Source organism: Nelusetta ayraudi, unplaced genomic scaffold (assembly GCF_046127955.1).
Source record: "Nelusetta ayraudi isolate G7.1 ecotype Tasmania unplaced genomic scaffold, CSIRO-AGI_Nayr_v1 ptg000120l, whole genome shotgun sequence".
Taxonomy (NCBI): Eukaryota; Metazoa; Chordata; class Actinopteri; order Tetraodontiformes; family Monacanthidae; genus Nelusetta; species Nelusetta ayraudi.
The window spans coordinates 3,679,571-3,700,388 of record NW_027466170.1 but is presented as its reverse complement, the minus strand read 5'-3'; the positions used below and the strand labels follow the sequence as shown (position 1 = coordinate 3,700,388).

At 50.5% G+C, this 20,818-nt stretch overlaps 1 protein-coding gene across 14 annotated transcripts in view; it reads right to left on the bottom strand.

The window, feature by feature from the left end:
• gramd1bb (GRAM domain containing 1Bb) overlaps positions 1–20,818 on the bottom strand; it is a 54,805-nt gene that overhangs the window by 5,505 nt on the left and 28,482 nt on the right. For 4 of the 14 annotated variants that reach the window (XM_076049979.1, XM_076049992.1, XM_076049991.1 and 1 more), the window contains 17 exons: positions 16,074–16,284; positions 14,517–14,537; positions 13,060–13,083; positions 11,227–11,247; positions 10,023–10,046; positions 5,347–5,431; positions 4,494–4,597; positions 4,312–4,407; positions 4,125–4,205; positions 3,886–4,001; positions 3,392–3,554; positions 3,076–3,301; positions 2,486–2,629; positions 2,282–2,400; positions 1,747–1,889; positions 1,381–1,484; positions 972–1,278 (listed from right to left, as the gene is read on the bottom strand). In XM_076049979.1, the coding sequence (XP_075906094.1) occupies positions 972–1,278; positions 1,381–1,484; positions 1,747–1,889; positions 2,282–2,400; positions 2,486–2,629; positions 3,076–3,301; positions 3,392–3,554; positions 3,886–4,001; positions 4,125–4,205; positions 4,312–4,407; positions 4,494–4,597; positions 5,347–5,431; positions 10,023–10,046; positions 11,227–11,247; positions 13,060–13,083; positions 14,517–14,537; positions 16,074–16,284 (1,989 nt within the window). Of the gene's footprint in view, positions 1–971; positions 1,279–1,380; positions 1,485–1,746; positions 1,890–2,281; positions 2,401–2,485; positions 2,630–3,075; positions 3,302–3,391; positions 3,555–3,885; positions 4,002–4,124; positions 4,206–4,311; positions 4,408–4,493; positions 4,598–5,346; positions 5,432–10,022; positions 10,047–11,226; positions 11,248–13,059; positions 13,084–14,516; positions 14,538–16,073; positions 16,285–19,591; positions 19,894–20,084; positions 20,114–20,818 lie in introns of those variants that run through there. The other 10 variants (XM_076049994.1, XM_076049990.1, XM_076049982.1 and 7 more) reach the window with 10 other exon arrangements.

Here is a 20,818-nt window from a genome sequence, read left to right as displayed (position 1 = left end):
TGCTTTGCTCGTGTCAATAAACAAACTTGGGACCAAGTCGTCTTCTCTTTCATCTCCTCAGCATCTGGCTTCTCTCTGGTTGACTCACTGCATTGCTGAACAAACTACCAGAAAAGAAGAAAGCCAGCTAGCGGCTAACTGTTAGCATGCGAGACCGGGGGAATTGAATGTTTTGGGAAAAACCGTAATGGAAACGCAGCTATCTGACTGATACGTAGTTCAAGCTCTCAGCTCTGCTTGTTTTTGGCTCCGCTGAGCCTCATTCTTTCCCTCCCACCTCCCCAAGTTGTCGGACAGAAATAACTGGACGCCCAGCTCGTCTGTGTGGGTGACAAACTGGCTGACGGCTGTTTCCAGTCTTCAGTCAGACAAATACGTTAAACGAATGCCCCCCCCGGAGGTCATGTGAACGTACTGAGTGTTTACATAAGATGAGCATGAGTGTCATGTAAGCCAGACGTAGCACTGCCGAGCGTGTAGTGTTGTAGTCAAGACGACACCAACCGAGACCAAGACCTTATCAAGACTCGAGAGTGTTGAGATGGAAACCAGACCAGGACTTTATATACCCAAGAAAAATAACGAAACAGAAAGAAATGACCAGTATCTTCTCTAAATCCACGTTTGCTTCTCAATGGAACAGCAACGTCTCTTTTCAGCGAGGTATCTTTTAAACATTTCGCTGCTTTGCCAACTATTTTGAACCGTTTTGAAAAAAGCAACTTTGCTTCATTAAGTTTAAAAAATTAATTAACTGGGAATAAGGCGCTGTGTCACTCTTTCCCATTATTATCGTGTCATTGCAGTGTTGGCTGAGTCTCCACTGGTCTTGATGGAAAATCCCCAGTCCGTCCAGTCCGAGACCAGACCCAGTAAAAAAGCCTCAGAACCCGAGACGAGACCGAGACCAACCTGCAGTACTACAACACTACCAGTGTGTGTGTGTGTGTGTGTGTGTGCATGTAGCGTACACAAAGCTGATGATGAGCAGCAACTTGGAGACGCTGTAGAAGGCGAAGCCGGCCGGCAGGTGGTGGTGGTGGTGCTCGGGACTCTGGTGCCGCGTCTGCGTGGATCCGGCCACGTGCTTGATCCTCTGGATGACCTCCTCGTCGGTGGGCGTGGTCACCGGGCTCAGCGCCTCGTCCAGGTGCTGGCTGCGCATGTGGGGGAGGGGCCTCTTCTTCCGCCGCAGCGTGGCGTTCTTGCTCATCTTGGCCTTTGGCGACAGCTGGTGGGACTCGGTCAGCAGCTCCTCCAGCTTGGACAGCGCCCCCTCTGGGAGGATGGAGGGAGGGAGGGGACCGGTTTGAGTGATTCCTCGTTTGGCTCAGGAGGGAAACAAACTGGGATTTTATATTTTTTATTTCATTTTTTTACCGAGATGGCGGAAGTTGTCCTCGATCCCGCTCCAGAAGTTCCTCTCGATGAAGCCTTTGACCAAACCCCACGGCTGCTTCCTGTAGCGCAGCTCCGTCGACACCCTGCCACACAGACTGCAGTTTTTAGCACAAAGACGCTCCTGGACAAACTAACTCATCTAAACCCCAGTTAACACCAAAAGTATCTAGGGCGCGTCCGCGTGGAAACTGCTCCGAACCACCTCACATCAAGCACATTTCTGAACGGGACGTCCAGCAGCGCAGCCGCTCCATCGGTTCCCGTGAGGATCGCAAGAATCGGGGGTAAAACGCTCTGACTGCCTGCTAAAAATCAGTTTCTTCTCCCGCCTCCGCAGCTGCTCACCGTAAGCGACACTTGTTCTTGGCCACCCTGGTGAGGATGTAGTGGTTGAGGGTGTAGAAGTAGTCGTGGTAGGGCACGTCGTGCGTGATGACCTCGGCGTCCACCAGGTAGCACTCGCTCTCCTGGCTGACCTTGTACAGAGTCTGAGAGGGAAGGAGGAGAAGGAGAAAGAAGTTGGAGCAGAAGAAGTCCTTGCAGTGCCAGGAAGTGATGATTTCAAGGTAAAAAAAATCTTGCTGAAATTTTGCCCGGAAAAAAAACAAACAGGCAAGCTGCTGTTTATGAAAAGCCCACATACGCAGTGGGAGAAAGAGTGCGAGAGATCGGAGATAAGCACGGACGCAGCAGTGGCAGAATTTCAGAGGAGAAGATGTTTTGACTTTCGACTGGAAGATGTTCAGTTCAACAGTAATAGGAAGCCTTGTGCTGCTGCTAACTCGCTCAGCTGACAGTTAAAAAAATATTGAATTACAAAGTTTCACATTCCAAGGCCGCTCTCTCCCACTAGACCTCCTCCTGGCATCAGTGTGCGTACCTGCGTCTCGCTGACGGTGGAGGTTTTGGGCGCCAGCGGGTTGGACAGCGAGATGGTGTACATGATCTCCCGGGTCTGGTTGCCGGTGTCCTCCTTCTTCCAGGGGTGATACACCACGTCTGCGTGCACAAAGCAGAAGCATGCGGGTGAGGCGGAGACCCACCAGAGGGCTGGGGGGGGGGGGCTTGAGGGGCAGGGGCGGACCTGAGATCCCTCGCTGCTCCATGAAGTCGCTCATGAACTGCGACTCGGTGAAGAGGACGTCGTACAGCTTGTCCACGCTGAGCTTGTAGACCTCGTTGATGTGCTGCCTGCCCGTCAGGTCCTCGTGGAAGGCCTGCACCTCGCCTGCAGGGGGCGCAAAAACACACACACGCGTTTAGGTTCGCTCATCGAGCTGTCAAGGGTCAAGAACAGCTCAGGATTTACAGGGTATTTGGACCTATAGTTTAAAAAAAATTTAAATGGAGTGTTAGATGTTGTATAACACTAAATGATATATAAATGTTTATACATATATGTTATATGTATACATTTTTAAAAACACTCTAAAAAAAAAAAATTATCAAAAAATCTACTAATTTTAAAAAAAATATTTTTTTAGCTTGAATTGATTTTTACTTCTGCTTCTCTTCTGTTTTCTGCCGTTTTTACCCATGTAAATGGAATGAAAATGGCTGTAGCAGAAATGCTCAAACACAGACGAGCTGAAAATAACGAGAACAAGAACAAAAGTAGAAGAAGAACGAAAATACAATAATCGAACAATAACAGGCTGAAAACGAGTTTCGTACCTTCATCGTGCGTCTCGGACGAGTCGCTGAGCTCGGTGGGGAGGTCTTCGTTGTCGTTGAGGTCCAGGGAGGGCGAGGGGGCGGGGCCTCCCGTCCCAGCGCTGTCGCCGCCGCCGCCGCCGCCGCCGCCGCCGCCGCCGCCGCTCTTCTCCTCCACCACTAGGGGCACCGCCAGCAGCTCACCGTCCGGCAGGAAGTCCGCAAACTCCTCAGCAGGGAGGTCGAACTGCGGGCGACGGCAGAAGATTCAGCTCAGGAGTTCTGAGACAGTTCTTTATTTTGTTCGAAATGTGGAGGGCGAGAGTGCGGGACTCACTGCGATGGCGCTGTCGTGATTGGCCGTGGCGGGCAGGCTGCTGTTTGGCACCGCCTTCTTGTGCGGCAGGGTGGGGCTGCCCTCCGGTTTGGCCTCGGCGCTGCTCTTCGACAAGCTGTCGTTGTTGATCTCGTTCTCCTCGTTGGGAATCTCCTCGCTGAAGCTGCAGGGACGGCAGGGACGCCGCTCAGAATCATTTAACACAGCGAGACTTTTCCAGCCCTCACTTTATAACACCGATAATGAAGCATCACTAAAGAGCCCACTTCTGTAGATATTTCCACCTCTGACGTCGATGGAAAAAAAACGGCCAGCGTGCAACAATTTAAGAGATTGGTTTGTATCTTTAAAAAAAATAAATAAAATAAATACAAAAAATACAAAAACAAATGTATCTCTGAGCATCCAAAACAGTTTCTGAATCCAAAAATGTGCTTTTTTGAACAAGATCAGCAAACAAAAGTTTTATTTTTGATCTTTTCAAAAGAACTCACCCCATGGTGTTGAAGTCATCGTCGGGGGGGACGTAGTCCTCGTCGTCGCTGGTGAGGCCGAGCTCGTTGCCGTAACACTGGTGGACAAAGTGCCACAGCTCCTTGGGGCAAAGCGGCTGTCGACCAATCATAGTGAGACGTGAGCAAAATGTGCAGGAGAGAGATTCTTAAAAAAATATTTAAAAAACAAAAAACAACAAGGTAAAACTGAAGAGAATGGACCAGTAGGTGGCGCTAACCTTGTCCAGCAGCGCGTTCTGCCACAGTCGGAACATCATCATGTAGGTGCGGTCCCGGGCGCCAAACGAGGTGAAAAAGTGCTGAAAAAGTAAAAAAAAAAAAGAAAAAAAAAATAGATTGAAGTGTTGATTTGAAAAGGCGGTCGTCCAGCTGAGCAGCAGTCGGTGCAAACAGGCGACTCGGTACCTTCTCAGTGTCCGTGCAGACCTGGATGGCGTTGGGGATGAGGCGGGCCGTCTTCTCCTTCGTCATGGAGCAGATGTCCTTTAGCCGCACTGTCAGCTGCGCAGCAAACACAAACAACAACACATGCAGTTACGCGGCGGCGTGAACACGGGGAGGCGGGACTTCCTGTCAGCCGAACCTACCAGCGTTTCCCAGCGGAAGATGTTGCTGTAGAAACAGATCCAGTTCTCCGAGAGGTAGAGTCGTCCCTGCAGGAGGATGTCCCGTTGGAGAGCACAGGAGTAGTCTGGAACAGCAGAGGCACGCCGCCATTAAACAACAAACAAACAAACAAACAAACACAAAAAGACACAGCATCCCCGTCGCCCCCTAGTGGCAACACTGATCATAAAAACACGTCAGCAAGCAAAAAAGAAGGTGTGGTTATCTGGGACTGATTCCTGCCCCAGGTTAGTGAAAACTGCCCGGTCAAAGATGTGGAGGGTCCCTTCATTTTAGCAGGGGGCTGCAAACAGAGGGCTAAGTGTGCTGTTTTGCAGACAACTGGAGCGGATCTTCTGGGTAGTTGTGATGTGACGCGAGGCAGCATTCCGGACCTTTAAGGGCCTTTGAAGAACCACCAGGAACCATCGGGAGTGATGAGTGATGGGAAGCAGAGACCAATAAAACTCACATATAAAGGTCTAAAAAACAAAAGATTGTATGCATCTGTCGGACAGCCAGCTCTTTATTAACATGAACCTGGTGGGGGGGGCGGGGGCGGGGGGGGGGGGGGGGGGTCATCATTTTGGGTCGGCGAAAAATAAAACGATTACTTGGCTGCACAGTCGGAAGCATTTTCTGGGAACTCTGATTGGAGCCGTTCGCTCTTCCTGGAAAAGCAGCCAACGAGCAGGAAATTTGGTTGAGTAGGAACTCCCACATGTTCACACACAGTTCCTGCACCAACCGCCTCCCCATCCCCCGACCCCGCCTCCACCCCTCAAACATCTCTGGGGCCGCGATGATCTCAGCCCTGAGGGTCTCTCCACTCACCCACAATCAGCCTCTCTGTGTCCGGGAGCTGCTTGAAGAGTTTCCGAAAGTCCTCATTGCGCTGCTTGTATGTTGGGCTCAGCACCTGCAGGGAGGGAGAGAGGGAGAGAGGGTCAGTGAGAAACACACACACACACACACACACACACACACACGCACACACACACACGCACACGCACACGCACACGCACACGCACACGCACACACACACACACACACACAATCTCCTCATGCTCTTCCAGCCAAGCTGCTGCCTCTGTGGGAGGTTCTGATTGACAGTGCAACTGGCGATGGATGCGTCGTGATCGGCAAGCAGGAGCTCCGCCCACACACAGCCGCCTCATTCATGGCGCCGGAGTCGTTCAAGATAAAAAAAAAAGACAGAAAGAAGAAAAAAGGAAATAAAGCGCAGGTGTAGGAGCTGCGGGTCGTTGGCTGCACATGCTGCCGCGCACTGAAGACTGAAGACTGAAGACCAGCTCTCATTATTCTGTGGTTTTTTTTAGTTGCAGGCGCCTGCATGGGTAACAAACAGACAAACAGTCAAACGCAAACAACCCCCCCCCCCCGCCCTGCACATGCTCACCACTCTCCCTGTCGGTGCGAGATGACCCCCCCCACCACCCCCAACCTCACTTCAGGAAACTATAACTGCCGGCGCAGACACAACAAAAGACAAAAGAAAGGCACGTTACTCTTTTCTCCCTCCGGACGACCCCGTGCAGAATCAGGGGTCGGCAAGGTCCACCAACACAACTCAACACAACACCACTTGCCGGCCTCGCACACGTGCAAGCCGTTGGCTACGACCTCCTCCTCCCGCCTGCTCCTCCCGCCTCCTCCTCGGCTGGACTTACAGCTGGGATCTCCTCGGCCTCTCGCTCCTCGGGCTCCTCCAGGAGGTGCGAGGCCGCCGCCCAGCCCCACTCCCAGCCCCACTCGCCCCGGGCGGGACCCTGCTGCAGCCAGCCGGCCAGCGCCTCGTCCAGCTCCAGCGCCGCCTCCCACTCCGACATGCTGCACTCCTCACACGCGTCCATGTTCCTCCGCTGCTCCAGCCTCCACGCTGGGATGGGAGGATGTTTTTGGTCGTTTTTTTTCTCCTCCAATCCCCGCAAAATAAACAAAGTATATGTATATATAGATATATGTAAAAAAAAAAAAAAGAGCCTGTCCAGGGCCGCCCGCTCCCTCCGTGAGCTCCTGTCAAGGGTCTTCTGCAGCCTGTGTGAAGCTGCTGCTCCCAGCAGGAGTGAGGTGGTGGACACTCCAACACTCCAGCCACATGATCCTCGCCTCACTCCGCCGTTCCTTCCCTCTCTCTCTCTCCCTCACGCACACACGCACACACACACACACACAACACACTGAGAGAGGAGTGACGGTCGTTGCCCTCTAGTAACCCTCCAGCCAACAAGTCCTTTATTATCACTGCAGCTCCTGCCTTCCTCCCTCCCCCCTCCACGCCGCCTCCCATCCCTCCTCTAGCCGTCATTCCTCCTCGTGTGCGTCTGCGTTTCCAACCAGTTTACGACCGCCGAGATGACTTTGAGTGCCGCTGACGGGTAAACAGAGATACGAAAGCGGGAGGTAGGATGTTAACAGTACGAGGAGGTGAACCGGGGCCGAGCCTGAGGGGGAGAAACCAGTGTTTTCATTCTGGGGAGAGCCAGAAAAGAATTGCGCTCCCGAGAGCTCTGAGAGCTCCTCGAGTGATTGAGTTACGAGGAACAGATGTGAGCGTGACCCGCAGTTAACTCCGCCTGCAACAACGGCAGCAACATCAGAAAACTTCTTCTTTTGTTTGTGTCGACTCAGAAGCGAAAATCTCAGAATCCAGACGTCCACAATGCAGGAATCCAGAGCTGCCTTCCAACTCCTAGTAGTTCCTGGTACTAGTGGTACTAGTCTGATACAAGTCTGCACAAGCCCTGACACAGTTTACCGGAGGTCATCTCCTTCATCTGCAAGTTTTCTGAACAGCAAACTGTCAACAGAAACGTAAAAGCAAAAACCGCAACAACAAAGCAATACCCGAGCTGACCGGCAGTAAATCTGCACTTTACACATGACGACTGTCATCGTGCATGAGGACTGCAGACTGAAATGAGCTGCGTGCTAAATCTGATGCAGCCATTTCTTTATTTCTTGAAAATAACCAATAGCCAAGGCCATTAATCCACTTCAGCAACGTCACACGTGTGCCATTTGTTGAAAGAGCAAAGTTTTTTGCCACTCCTGGTGAGCGCCCAAAAACTTCACTGTGACGACTACTGGCCGTGTGTCAATGTGACGCACTTACAAACTCGTAATGTTAAATTTCATGGAGGTTCAAGATCTGCAAAACACATCAGAGGCGACTGGACCCACTGGAGCCGTGTGTGTGTGTGTGTGTGTGTGTGTGTGTCTCCTCCATGTCTCATTTTACAGCAGCCTCTTAATAATAATGATGATGATGATGTGTGTCGCACACCTCCTCCTCCAACAGTTCCTAACTGAGATATTTCCAGAGTCCAGGGAGCAGCAGTGAAAAACATAAAGCAGCCGTGTCGAGACAGTTTGCAGCTGATTGGCTGCGGCTGGATGAAACGAATGCGCGGCACCACACGCTGGAATCCAGACATGACTTCCTCTACTCGGGTTTCCCAGCGCCGGCTTTAAGTAGACGAGGGGTGTGGAGGCCAAATGTGGAGCGGGAAAAATAGCTTTAAAAAAAAAAGAAAAGAAAAATCTCTTGTTGGGCCTGTCTGGAAAACAGTGCTGGTCATTGGCGAGCGGCTGCAGGACAGCCTTCAGTCGCCAGTCGTCCAGGCCTCAGGGACGTTTAGGTGCTGCCAGAACAAGCAGTCGTCTTTTACTTCCTGCTTCTGCCGCCGCCGAAGGAGAAAGGGCTCATTGTGGAGCCGCGATGACACGTCCAGTGTTCAGGAGGTTAAATATTAACTCCGGAGACAAACAGTCGGGGATGGCGGAGACTGGCACGGAGCGCTCTGAAGGTGTGTGTGTGTGTGGGTGTGTGTGTGTGTCCTATTGACACACACTGAGTTGGTTTTGATTTGATGGGGAATCGGCCGACATTCCATCTGTGTTGATCCAATCGATCCAAAGCGCCCTTCCCATCGGCCGCCTCCCATTAGCTTTTCCTCAACGGCAGAGCTGCGAGGCGATTGGTCGGTCGCTGCGGAGAGCGTGTGGGTCTCTACCAGGCTCAGAACTCACAGGAGGACGGCTGGTTTGTAATCACTGGGCAGTCAGTGCCATGGGAGGTCATCATCGCCGTGGAGAGATACTCTGAACACACACACACACACACACACACACACACACTTTCAGCTACTCTAGAACTCCAGTTAGTCTAATGTGAAGGTCTGATTACTTTGAGTTAACGCCGTTTCAGGACTTGACTGAGGAAGTAAAAAAAAAAAAAACACCCTGTACTGGAACCCGCTGGACTCGAACGGGGCTGGTGTCACTCTGCTTATTTCTTTCTTTATATTTAATTTTTTTTTGAATCAACACCTTTTCACCACTAGGTGTCATAGCTTTTGCCCTACACATCTGCCGAAATCAAACCGGCTCCCTGCAGGCCCCTCAGCAGCCTCCAAAGGCAAGAAAACAAGGATACGAGACATATGAGGGGTAGTAGTAGAATAATACAACCACAGGGTGGCGCTGTTGGTATTTCTTACATGCTGTTTTCTTTTACGAGGAATTACAGTTTAGGAAGAATTTAGCAGACTCAGTTAGCATTAGCATGGAGCAGGGTGGCAGTAAAAAAAAGAACTCGAACAGAGCAACACCAGGCGCGTCCTTTAAAAAAAATATGATTTCAGCCAACAGGTGGACGACACAGGATTAAGTTTCTTGCTTCTTCCTCCTTTCTGAGTTAGTGAGAGACGTGTTTAAAGTTTAAAGCGTCATCAGTTCCTCCTCCCATTGAGGGTCCCAACGATGAGATTGCGTTTAGGAACTCTTGCATGAGATGGTGATTCCATTGACGGCAGGCGACTCGGCCGATCAGTTAGATGTTAAATGCTTCAGAAGAGGGAAATGACATCAGTGGATTAGAAGGAAAGATCTTCAAAGATTCTCCGTCTGGACCTGTTTCTTCCACCCTCACCCACTAAATGCTGTCTGCTTTATCTTTCTCCCCCCCCCGACCCCTCACTCCTCCAGGCATGAACTCTGAAAGTCATGCTGCAGCAACAACAAACATGCTGCGACCCCCCCTGCAGCAGCAGCGGGGGGTCCATGCTCCGTTCGGCTCGTCCAGAAGCCCTCGAGATGAGTCGGTTGATTTGTTTTAGTGCAGCGAGCAAACTCAGCGGGCCTGTTACCACCTGTCGCCTGCCAGAATTAGACGCCTGGCGGCCGCTTTGGGCCGCCAGCGGAGGGCCAAACATGCGCCTCTGGGACCGGTAACACTGCAACAGCGACACCTTTTCTAGAAATTAAAGTAACGTCGAGAAATAGTTCAAGCCAAATTTCGATTTCGAATTTTTTTTTTTTTGTAAGCGTGATTTTGTTTCCAGGTGGTAACTGCTGCTGCCTGAGGTGGATGGAATGAGAGTCGGGCAGGAGGGATGTTTTCATTCCACCAGTCCGGGAACCAAAACACGGAGCAAGAGAGGCGGAGAGAGATCCAGAGGTTGCACAAGAATACAGGTCATGCTTACTCTCAGGATGTGTTGTCGCTCATGCTGGGGAGAGACGGGAGTCGGGTTGGGGGAGGGGGGAGGGGAGGTGTTCACACAGGGGAGGATAAAAATAGTAGAAATAATAAATACAAAACGGGAATAAAACGTCAGGAAAACACAGAAGGTTTTTTTCTTCAACACTCTCATTTCAGTTTCCGTGTGTGGTCGCAGTTAACACAGCAGGCGCCTCTACAGCACCTCCAGTCAATCGGAAGTCATTATTTAAACCATGTTCACGAGCTGAACACATGTGCGTGCGAGACCCTGGCGGAGTGCGTGTAGGGGGGGTGAAAACTGCGCCAGGGCTCCATCTTGTGGAGGAAGACAGAACTGCGGTCACAAAAATCAGACAAGGAGCAAATTTCCAGAACTGTGGAACTCATTGAGCGCAAGAAGCAAAGGATGGACAGAGGCACAGCTTGTTTGAAAAAGAAACAAACAAAAAGCCGCAAAACAAAACACCCTGGTGTTGGGAAGCTTTCAGGAAAAAGAAAAAAGAAAAATCGAGGTAGAACTCATTAGAAATAAAAATAAATAAATCACAGGAACGTATGTAATTTCATGCAGGAATAATTTTCGTGAACTATGCTGCTTGAAATACATCTACACTGACTTTGAAAAGCAGAATTTAAACGTGAATGACTGAACTGCTGGACAGTCAGAGCTCCCAAAGTTCCAGGGAGTAAAACAGCTCATCCATGAAGCTGCTGCTGACAGCATGATGCGCTGAGAGCAGAGTTTCATCTTCAACGTCTTATTTCAGAGAGAGTTAACATGGACCAACACCACACTAACAACTAGAGTGAACTGTCCCTTTACTGACGTCACTGACTCCCCACTTCCCCCCCCCCCCGAGTGGAGCTTCTCTGCAGGACTCTGCGTTGGCATCGCTCCACCACAGTGTCGCACGTGTTGCTGCTTTGGGAAGCTCCACCTGTTGCTCCTTTAAGCTGCCGGCTAATCTGAGCCTGCAGGACCACTGACCCACAGCGGCCTGTGGGAAAGGGGCGGGGCTTAAAAGGCCTCCAGTAAAACGGGGTCAAGGACAAGACCGCCACAAGTTGTTTTAGCCCCCCCACAATAATCCCCTCCATTCTAAATCACAGCAACACACGACAGCACAGGACAACAAATGTGGAGAGAGAAAAAAATAGAAGAAGAAAATAAAGAGGGCGGGACTTACATTGTACCAGCTTTGGCTCTTCTGCAGGGAGACAGCGAGAGAGGGAGAGAGAGAGAGAGAAAGAGAAAGAAGAAGAAAAGAACAGATCAGATTTAATTTTTGCTGCTTGCACAAACTTTGGTTTGCATCAGTTCACGCATACAAAAAAAAAAAAAAGTGTGGGGTTGTGGGGGCGGGGTCACAAAAATCAAACTGCATGTCACACTCAGATCAGGGCAAAGAAAAAAAAAAACAGGGACAAAACTTTGGAGGAGGAAGTGAAATTGTCCTTCAGTTCATCACCTCAGTTACCGCTCTATTTCTCTCTCTCTCTCTCTTTTTTTAAAAAACTTTTTATTGATCAAATATGAACGTGAGGTGAAAACCTGACTCCAACATCAGAGGAGCTGAAAGAAATTTCACTGCAACTCCTGCATTACTGCAAAATGCAACACATCAATTCCTACTAGTCTGCTGCACAGTCAGCTTGTTCTAAAACCACAGCTTCAAAAAAAAAAGACGCTTGAGCTTCCACCGTAATCATACTTTCCTTCCATTGAGTTCAATGGCTTTTTTTTTTATTTTTTTAACTTTGCCTGTTAGAGTCGTGCACCAGTAGAGGGCAGCAGAGTAACTTATTATTTTTTTTTTCCCAAGTTAAATCCCAGACCATGACACATGCAGGAGTCCATTCACAGGGTGGAACGAGAAAAAGAGGGGAAATAATCAGAGGCAGGAGGGAGAAAACAGGGCAACAGTGTGATTTCCAATCTGTTTAAAGGAGCAAAAAGAAACACCAGTCGGATCATATTTGGATTTCAGTCATATTTTCGACGGGCTTCATCCGGGACGCCTATTTGTTTGTTTGCGAATGTTTGTGGTTATGAAAGAAGGTGTTTTATTTGTGGATCTCACAGGTTTTAACTGTCAAAAGCTGCTCAAGCATCAACGAAAAAACATAAACAGAGTGAGTGTGTGTGTGTGTGAGAGCGCGTGTGTCTGCGGTGCTGTTCCAATGTGGGCTAATCTGGCCTGAAGGTGACAGAGACGTGCGGCGGCTGCTGCTGCTGCTGCTGCTGCTGCTGCAGAGGAAATTAGCCGATGACGTTTCAGAGTCACTGCGTCTGACTCGGTGCAGCCGTGACGCCATCGTTTACACAATAAACAACTGACTGTACGAGGAGTCAACCAATGCAAGGTGCTCATGTGATGGCGTCACCGGGAGGCCGAGATGCTTAGCGCAGTGTTGACATGAGAAAAAGAAACAAGCAAGCAAACAAAAAAAGTGCAATGTAATAACTGAAAGCTGCTGGCAGCTGCTGGGACCTGCTGGCTGTTGGGTTTGCAATTACTCCCCCCCCGCACCCCCATTTTTATGATAATATGGATCCGTTTGTCAGATATTTAATTTAACTCTACAAATTATTATGTGATGTAAGCTAAGGTTATGTAATCATAATGATATAAAGTACAGCAACGGTGAAAAATTGGAGGAGAAGAAGAAAAGGAAGAGGAAAAAACAAATGACTTTTGGGGATGTTTTAGTGCAAGCAAGCAGAAAAATATAACATTTTTCAACAGAAAATTAAATTTTGGCCTCAAACAAATTAAATTTTTTTTTTTTTTTTTTACGAGATAAAATATCTGTGACACAGTTGAGTGTCTGTTTTTTTTGTCGATTGAGGAGGTGGAAAGGTGGGAAAAGACACGTGGGGCTAAAAAGTATCACTGGGGGGTCTAAACAGGAAGTGGGGGGCCAGGAGGCGGGATCTCATGGGTGGGGTCAGCGGGTGAGTGGGGTGGGAGGAGGTGTCAACGGGTCAGATGTCAACAAGAAAGAAAGAAAATGCTTACTTTAATCAGGTTTAGTCTGTCGTACTGAAAGAGGAAAATTAAAGAGAAAAACAAAAAGGGAGAGCGTTAAACGCTGTCGCCAGCAGCATGAGCACATGGAGGAAGCAGAGGAATGGCGGACAGGAAGTGAGTCCTCGGCCGGACGCTGCACAAAAAAAGGAGTGCGATTGATTGTCGCAGCGTTGCGATTGGTCGGCTGAGAAACCCCCCCCACCCCCGCCAGGCCTGGGTTGAAAACTCTGCCTTGGTTATTTGGATTTCATTAGGAGCAGGGTGAGCGGGCTCACGTTGCCGGGACGACCTCACGCCATGAGGAGGGGGGCGTCATGTGACCACTGCAGTGTGCGTTGTGGAGTGCAGCAGTGTATGTAGGGCAAAAAAAAAAAAAAAAAAAAAAGAGATGAAAGTGATGTAATCAGATGTGCGAAGCAGATTGTGCAACTGCACGGCAGCGAGCGCCGCGACCTGAAGAACAACCTGAGCGACAACCAGGCCACAACAGACTGAGTCTGGAGCAAGAGGTGCACCTGGAGGAGGAGGCGGGGCTTTAAACTAATACGACATGTGACTGCACGGCAGCATTAACAGTCAACATTACAATGTTTTTAACTCTGGAAAACTATTTTTTCCTGCTGGGGGAGAGAACTGAGAAAACAAAGTGCCATCCCAGAGGTCAGAAACCTCGAGTGGATCAACGACTCGATGCTCAGGTGCCTCCAGGAGCCCTCGAGGAGTTTCTCACAAGGTCGGTGACGGTTGAAATCCGACGATGAAAAGGTCAAAGATCACGTCAAGGCGTCGCGTGTCGTGTCGTGAGAACCAATTTTTGTTGTAAACTGAGACGCCTAACGACCTAATTAATATCCAGCAGCAATGCAGGTAGATCAGGAGTGCAGGTGCAAGTGTGGTTAGGAGATTAATGTTCACAGTCTGCATAGAAACACTGGTTATGATTCTTCAAATCTGATAAGATAAAATACATCATTTTATGATCATATGACTGATCTTGAATAATCAAGTTCCTTTTTTTTTTTCTTATTTTAAGGCAGAACATTCTATTTATTTATTTTTTTGCATACAAATAAATATATAAACTGGTGCATTTTGGAGGGCGCACTTTGAATATCGCCACATTGCATATCACCAGAGAGGAAAAGACAGGATGAGAAGGAAGGAGGAGAGGAAGTGGGTTCTGCATTTCAAAAGGAAACATCCATCTGCTGTGATGGAGGAAGGGGGCGGGGCTTGCGGATGGAGGCAGGTGACGGCTGCAGCGTGCACGGGAAAAAAACCAAAAAAAAAACCCAACAGAAACCAAAAAGCAAACAGCAAGCTGGTGGGCAGGGAGAGACGTCCACAGGACAGACACTGGCAGCTCACAAGACAGGAGGTGGGACAGAGGGGCCAGGAGGTGGGCGCAGAGATATTTACAGAACAGAAAAAAGAGAAATGCTTACTTTGGAAAGTCGCTTGTGAGACTAGCATGCAACCAGGAGAAAAACAAAGAAACCAATCAGATGAAACAAAGAGACGGGAAACAAAACAGAAGAAAAAAGAAAGAAAGAAAGAAAGAAAGAAAGAAAGAAAGAAAGAAAGAAAAGAAAACAACAACTGCAAGAAGAAACATCTGAAGAACCAAAAGAGCCAAAGAGACAGTTGTCGTCGGACGGTCACCATGTGACACGCAGCAGGACGAAGGACAGCGTGAGGAGTGCAGGTGTGCAGGTGTGCACGACCAGGAGCGGACAGCAGGCGAGCGGCGGGGTTAGCTCGCTGCTAACGTTTTGGAAGCAAACAAAACATTAGAGCTGCGTTCTGTTTAGACACCCAGAGGGGTGGACCGCTGGGGTCAGGTGGGATGGGGGAGGAGATGATGATGATGATGATGATGATGATGGAGGAGATGATGGTGATGATGATGATGAGGATGATGAAGAGGGTAATGAGGAGGAGGAGAAGGAGAGTAAACGCCTGAACAATGTTTCTAGTTTTCTTCACTGGTTTTTCTTGGTCTGGGAAGTTCCTACAGATCCTACAGAATTCTGCTGTCCATTTCAATTGTACGTTCAATTCATTTCAAAGCGCTCCTCTGTTCTGTTCACTTGTTAAAGGTAAACAAACAACATAACAGTTAAAGCAGCACTGTGTCGATTTCCTACATTTAAGTGAGAATTCCCAAACCAACTTTGCACGACTTGTAACAGACTTGAGCACAGCGCCCCCAGCAGGCCTGGCCAGAGGACTAGACGACTTTGGTTGCCTGCCCAGCGCCATGTGACAGCAAGTGGGCTTGTCTTTGAGGCAACGCTTCACGGGTCAGCATCAGCATCTCCGGCCTGGCAGTGAGATGCTGCACTCAGCAGGTTGGTGGCGCCAGAGAAACAAACAAACAGTGTCAGAGTGGATGAAATGGAGGAAGAGAAGAAGAAGAGGGAGAGAAAGAGAAAGAGGAGCAGAGCAAAAAAGGTGCTTTGTGAGAAGGTGCCGGGCAGGCGACCAAAGTGCCGCATTTGATACCAGGCCAGCAGGGGGCACTGTGTTTACGGCAGGGCTGAAATTATCGCCACTTAAAATAGTCACAGATTTAACGGTTTGCACATCCAGCCTGTTGGCATCCCGACCTGCTCTATTCTTTTTTTTCCTTGACTTTTTCTCAGTCATTATGGACTGCTGAGGTGCTGATGATTACCTGATGTCTAACAGGTTCATCAGCACCTCCAACTAACAATGTCATATCTGTTATGGCGCGTCGTGTTACTGTGGAGAAATCAAGTTCTCCTTCCTTCGGTAAAATCAAACAAACAAACAAACAAACCTAAAAAAAAAAAAAAAAATCATAAAAATCATATAAAAAACAAAACTTGGAGGAAAGTTTCGAACAACAGCTGCAGTCAGACAGTAGGAGGAGCCAGAGTGAAGCTGAGGCGCCACCTCCTCCACCGCTTCCTGTTTCTCCTCCTCCTCCTCTTCCTCCTCCTCCACCTCCTCCTCCTGCTGCTCCTACCGCTCCTCACCTTGGAGTTCTTGCCGCCGCTCCGGGCCGACTGCAGGGAGTACGTCCTCTGCACCACCTGCTCCGGCGTGGAGGGGGACTTGTCGGAGGAGTGGTCCGAGCCCTTCTCCACCATGGTGTCGCCCTCCTGGCTCTGCGGGGTGGGAGAGCGCGAGCGTTTCCGCAGGACTGGCGAGCAGGCGGGCGTGCTCTTGTTTGAGTTACTGGCAGTGCTGGAGAGACACGGCGGGAGAGGGAGAGAGATGGAGAGAGAGAGAGAGAGAGAGAGGGAGGGGGAGAAGGGGAGGGAGTGAGTCATTGAGTGAGTGAGTCATTCACTTTGAATCGGTTCAAGAAGACGTCAACAATTCAATTCAGAAACAGGTCAAATCACAGAGACTTGGTGATTCTCCTGGATTATCTGGCAGCAAACACTGCAACATGCTGTGCAACTCACACACACACACGCACGCACGCACACTCGCTGTTGACTCACACTTGCGCTATTAAAGGCTTAACCCGGCTAATAACAGCAAAGCTAAGACGAGAGCTGACAACCACAACAACAACAACAGCAAGAAAGGAGAATCGAGGGCAACAGAACGTCGCAGGCAGCGTCGCGACCTGAGGATTTTCTCACTGAGGCAACAGGCTGAGAAAATCTGCAAGATTTCTTTTCTTTTTTTTTTTCAGCTCGCGGCTAATTTGATTAAGACGCGTACTGAGGAGCGTAAACACGTCGTCAGGACAGAGACAGGTGATCTTTGTTGTTGTTGGCCTTTTAAAGGTTCAGTCCTGGTGCAATAATCGATAAACTACTGCTAAACTACTATCGTAACCCGAGTTGTCTCTCATGCCAGTGAAAACGAGAGCGAGGACGTCTACTTGCTCTGCTTGCCCCACGTTTCAGAAAATGTTCACTAGTAAGTTTCCTGTGATGTCAGGGTGCACTGATACCTCTCCCAGGGTGAGTGGCAGCCCTATGAAAACCATCATCATCATCATCATCATCATTATATTACCATCACTATTATGGGGGGCAGCCTCTTGGTGGAGAGCAGCAGCCTGGATGCTAATTCCGCGAGTTGCTGGGCAGAAAACACTTTTTCCCAGACAGGTACGAGCTGCAATGAATCAGGCACACACACACACACACACACACACACACACACACACACACACACACACACACACACACACACACACACACACACACACACAGGTTGCCAGAAGTCAACAAAAGGCTCGCTGAGCGATCCCTGTGGCCCGCCGTCACTCGACATGGCGTTATGCAAGCCGTTACGTCACCGCCAGCCAATGGCGGCTGTCCGAGGCCCCGATCCTGTGTTACACGGGTGGACGGCGAAGCGGCTCGGAGCGCTGAGTCACGGAGGGGCGTCTGCGGATGGCTGCAGAAGGCGAAGGCCGTACGCTGCTCTGCCTCTGACTGCAAATCCACAGCGAGGCCTCCCTGCTCACCGACGGCCGTCGCAGGATTTTTTTTTTTTGCAACGTCGTCGCAAATGCATGATCTGTTTTTCTTCTGTTTTAGCTCACACACAAGCCTTTCAATGGTGCACTTGGAAGAAGACTGCACTTGGGGAAACTTGATCTTGATACGGCTTAATGTGCAAAATGCGGGTTTGCAGGATCAACTCCGACTTCCTCCATCATCTCTGCACTGCTGCTGCACAATTTGGTATTTAATAAGTTGCCTTAAGTTTGCTTGCCATTTTTTTTAATGTTAAACTAAAGAACGTCTCCAGGATCCAGGAGAGTCCTGCAGGTTTCAAGGTGGATTCTCTGGGAGTTTATTTCTGGCTGCTGCATTAGCAACACGACACCTGCAGTGAGCATCGATTTGCAGTGCAAGTTAGCAGGGACTCAGTGAGCCGAGCTCTCTTCAGGGTTTGGAGGCTTGGTCAAGATACAGCTTTGGAGCGGTTTTCACTCGGCACACCTTCCCCAATTCCCCCTAAAATGAAGCCACGCAGGTCGACGGTTCCATCTGTGCACCGGTCGCCTCTGGGAACTCGACAGAACATCCAGAAGCTTCTCACCACATGCTGAGTGGCAGTGTGGTTTGGAGAAGCTGCTGAACACAGCCTTCATCTGCTGGTACACTGATACACTACACTGATTACAGCACAGCCTGCCTGATGATGAACAGTAAACTGCATTAATCCACATGCTGCTCATAAACAGCGGCACTCACACAAAACATCGGCTGACTGGGCTGCTGGGTCGTGTAGACAAATACTCCCAAGAATATATATGTGAAAAAAAGGAAATGTATATGTATTCAAAATACACAGCCAAACAAAAGAAAACGCCATATCACTCCGAGTGCCGCCCACGCAGCCGCAGAGCTCCGACAAAACTCAGCTCGGGATGAGTGTTGCCATGGCAACAGTGCCACGGCCAGAGTGGTTGAAATATTCAGAGGCCGGGACTAAATATACCTCCAGCGGCTCGGCTGGGAGAGCCGGCGTCTGAGAGGGAGATACAGCAGGGGTGGGACAGACAGACAGACAGACAGACAGACAGACAGACGCATCCTCCTCCTCCTGCTGCTCGAACTGTGATTTTTGCACGTGTTGACGCAAACAATTAATCAAACAAATAAATGAACACACAAATGAAGACCTCACACCTTGAGACCGCTGTACAGAAACTAGTTTTTGTGACTTTTGCAATCACTGCAAGGATTCAAGGAACAATTCCAGTTCAAATGAACTGAGCCCAGATTTGCCCAATTCACACACGTCATTGGCACACACACACACACACACACACACACACACACACACACACACACACACACACACACACACACACACTACGGTGTCGGACAATACTGCCCAGTGGCGTGACATGACGTCAAAGTCGCAATGAATAAATGAATGAATGAATTAAAAAGTGACGCAGGACGACTGAAAGGGGAACACGCTCGCTCACTCGCCACCGGTGCCACTTTGTTACAGTCCTTTTCCAAAATTAAGCCCCTAAAGCTGTAAATCCGGCCGGCTCAAGCTGTCCGCCCGACAATGCAGCAGAGTTCCGGCACTTTCTAAAGGCCTCGGCTTGTTTCCACAGTTTTGCTGAGGCTGGAAAATGCCCATCTGGCAGCGGCCGCCCTTCCACAAAGAGCACGAGGAGGCCCGGCTGCGTCGGCACCTGCTGCGCATGAGCGTGCACGTGGGCGTGGACGTGCATGCATGCATGCGTGCGCTGGACTGCACGTCCCGCCCCCTCCCTTGACCCCCTCCGCGCACACACACACACACACACACACTCAGTGGATGTAAACAGGGACGGACCCGACGCTGCAGCGCCCCCCGCAGGCTGCAGGAGGCGGCGTCTCGGCCGTTACCTTCCCGTTCGAAAAAACAACCTCTGCAGCCGTGACATCATCAACAAAAACAGTCCACACACACACACACACACACACACACACACACGCACACACGCACACACGCACACACGCACACACGCACACACGCACACACACACACAGACACACACAGACGCTGGTCGTACCCCTGCTGAAAGACACAGTCCCTCAGCACGTCGCCGTAGCAGCCCTCCAGGCAGCGGCAGCCCTCGCCGGCCACCGTCACGCACTCAAACACCACCATGTCCTCGTAGCCGCCGCCAACGCCGGCGCCGCCGCCCAGCAGCGAGCTGCCCATCCAGCGGATCATCGCCGGCGCCGCTCCGCGCTCATGAGAGAGAGGGAGACAGGGAGAGGATCGTGCGGCGGGTCGCGACTGACAGGAGAAGCTGGAAGGTGCAGCAAGAGGAGGGGGAGGAGGAGGAGGTGGATTTTCCTCAGCAGGCTTATGGCCACTGATCTTCCCCTCGGCCCGCTCTGATCTCCTAATAACCAGCTTACATCCCCCTCAACACCACCTGCCAGGGCAGAGGCACCGAGCGGCCCCTCCCCTCTCCCCTCGGACGCCTCCTGGAAATATGGCGCGGGCTGATCCGGCCGAGCAGGTGCCGCTAATTGCTCGATTCCCGGACAACTGACCTGGTCGTCGCCATGCGGAGGGCCGGCGCTCAGCAGCCCCCTTTTAGGAGGCTTCATTCGGCCAGCGGCAGCCGAGGAGGACGTGGCGGAAAGGAGGGACGGGAGAGGAGAGAGAGGGATGAAAGGGAGGAGGAAGAGGAGGAGGGGGAGAGGGAGGGAGAGGACGAGGACAGGAGAGTTCTGGAGCATGCCAGGAAGAGGTGGAGGGGAGAGGAGGAGCAGGAGGTAAAAAGAAGGTAAATGGAGAGAAAACAGACGCTTTTGATGTCTGCCCTCCTCCTCCTCCTCCTCCTCCTCCTGCTGCCTCTTTGTCACATCACGGCTGATTGGTCAACCCCCCCCCCCCCCTCCCTCCCTCACAGCCTGACTGCCTCGTCTGCCGCTGCCATCCTGGCGGCTGACGTTTTTTTTTTGTTTCTTCTTGTTTTTTTTCCTTCCTTCCCGGCTGCAGACAGGCAGTCGATGGAGGCTGATGACGCCAGACACAGACTTTGGGCGCAGCCAGCTCGCACCCCCCCCCCCAAGCTCAATTATTCATGGCGCCTCATGAATGGAGGAGCTTGACATCACCGCCGCGCAGGTCACTTTACATCTGGGGCTAATCTTAGAATAAAGAGCCATCGATCCCTCTGTGGTTTACAACCAGGACTGATGCAGGTCTGCATCTGCACTTTGATGGTCCCGCCTCCTTGGATGTGCGCAAGCAGCAAAGCTAACAGCTAACAGCTAACAGT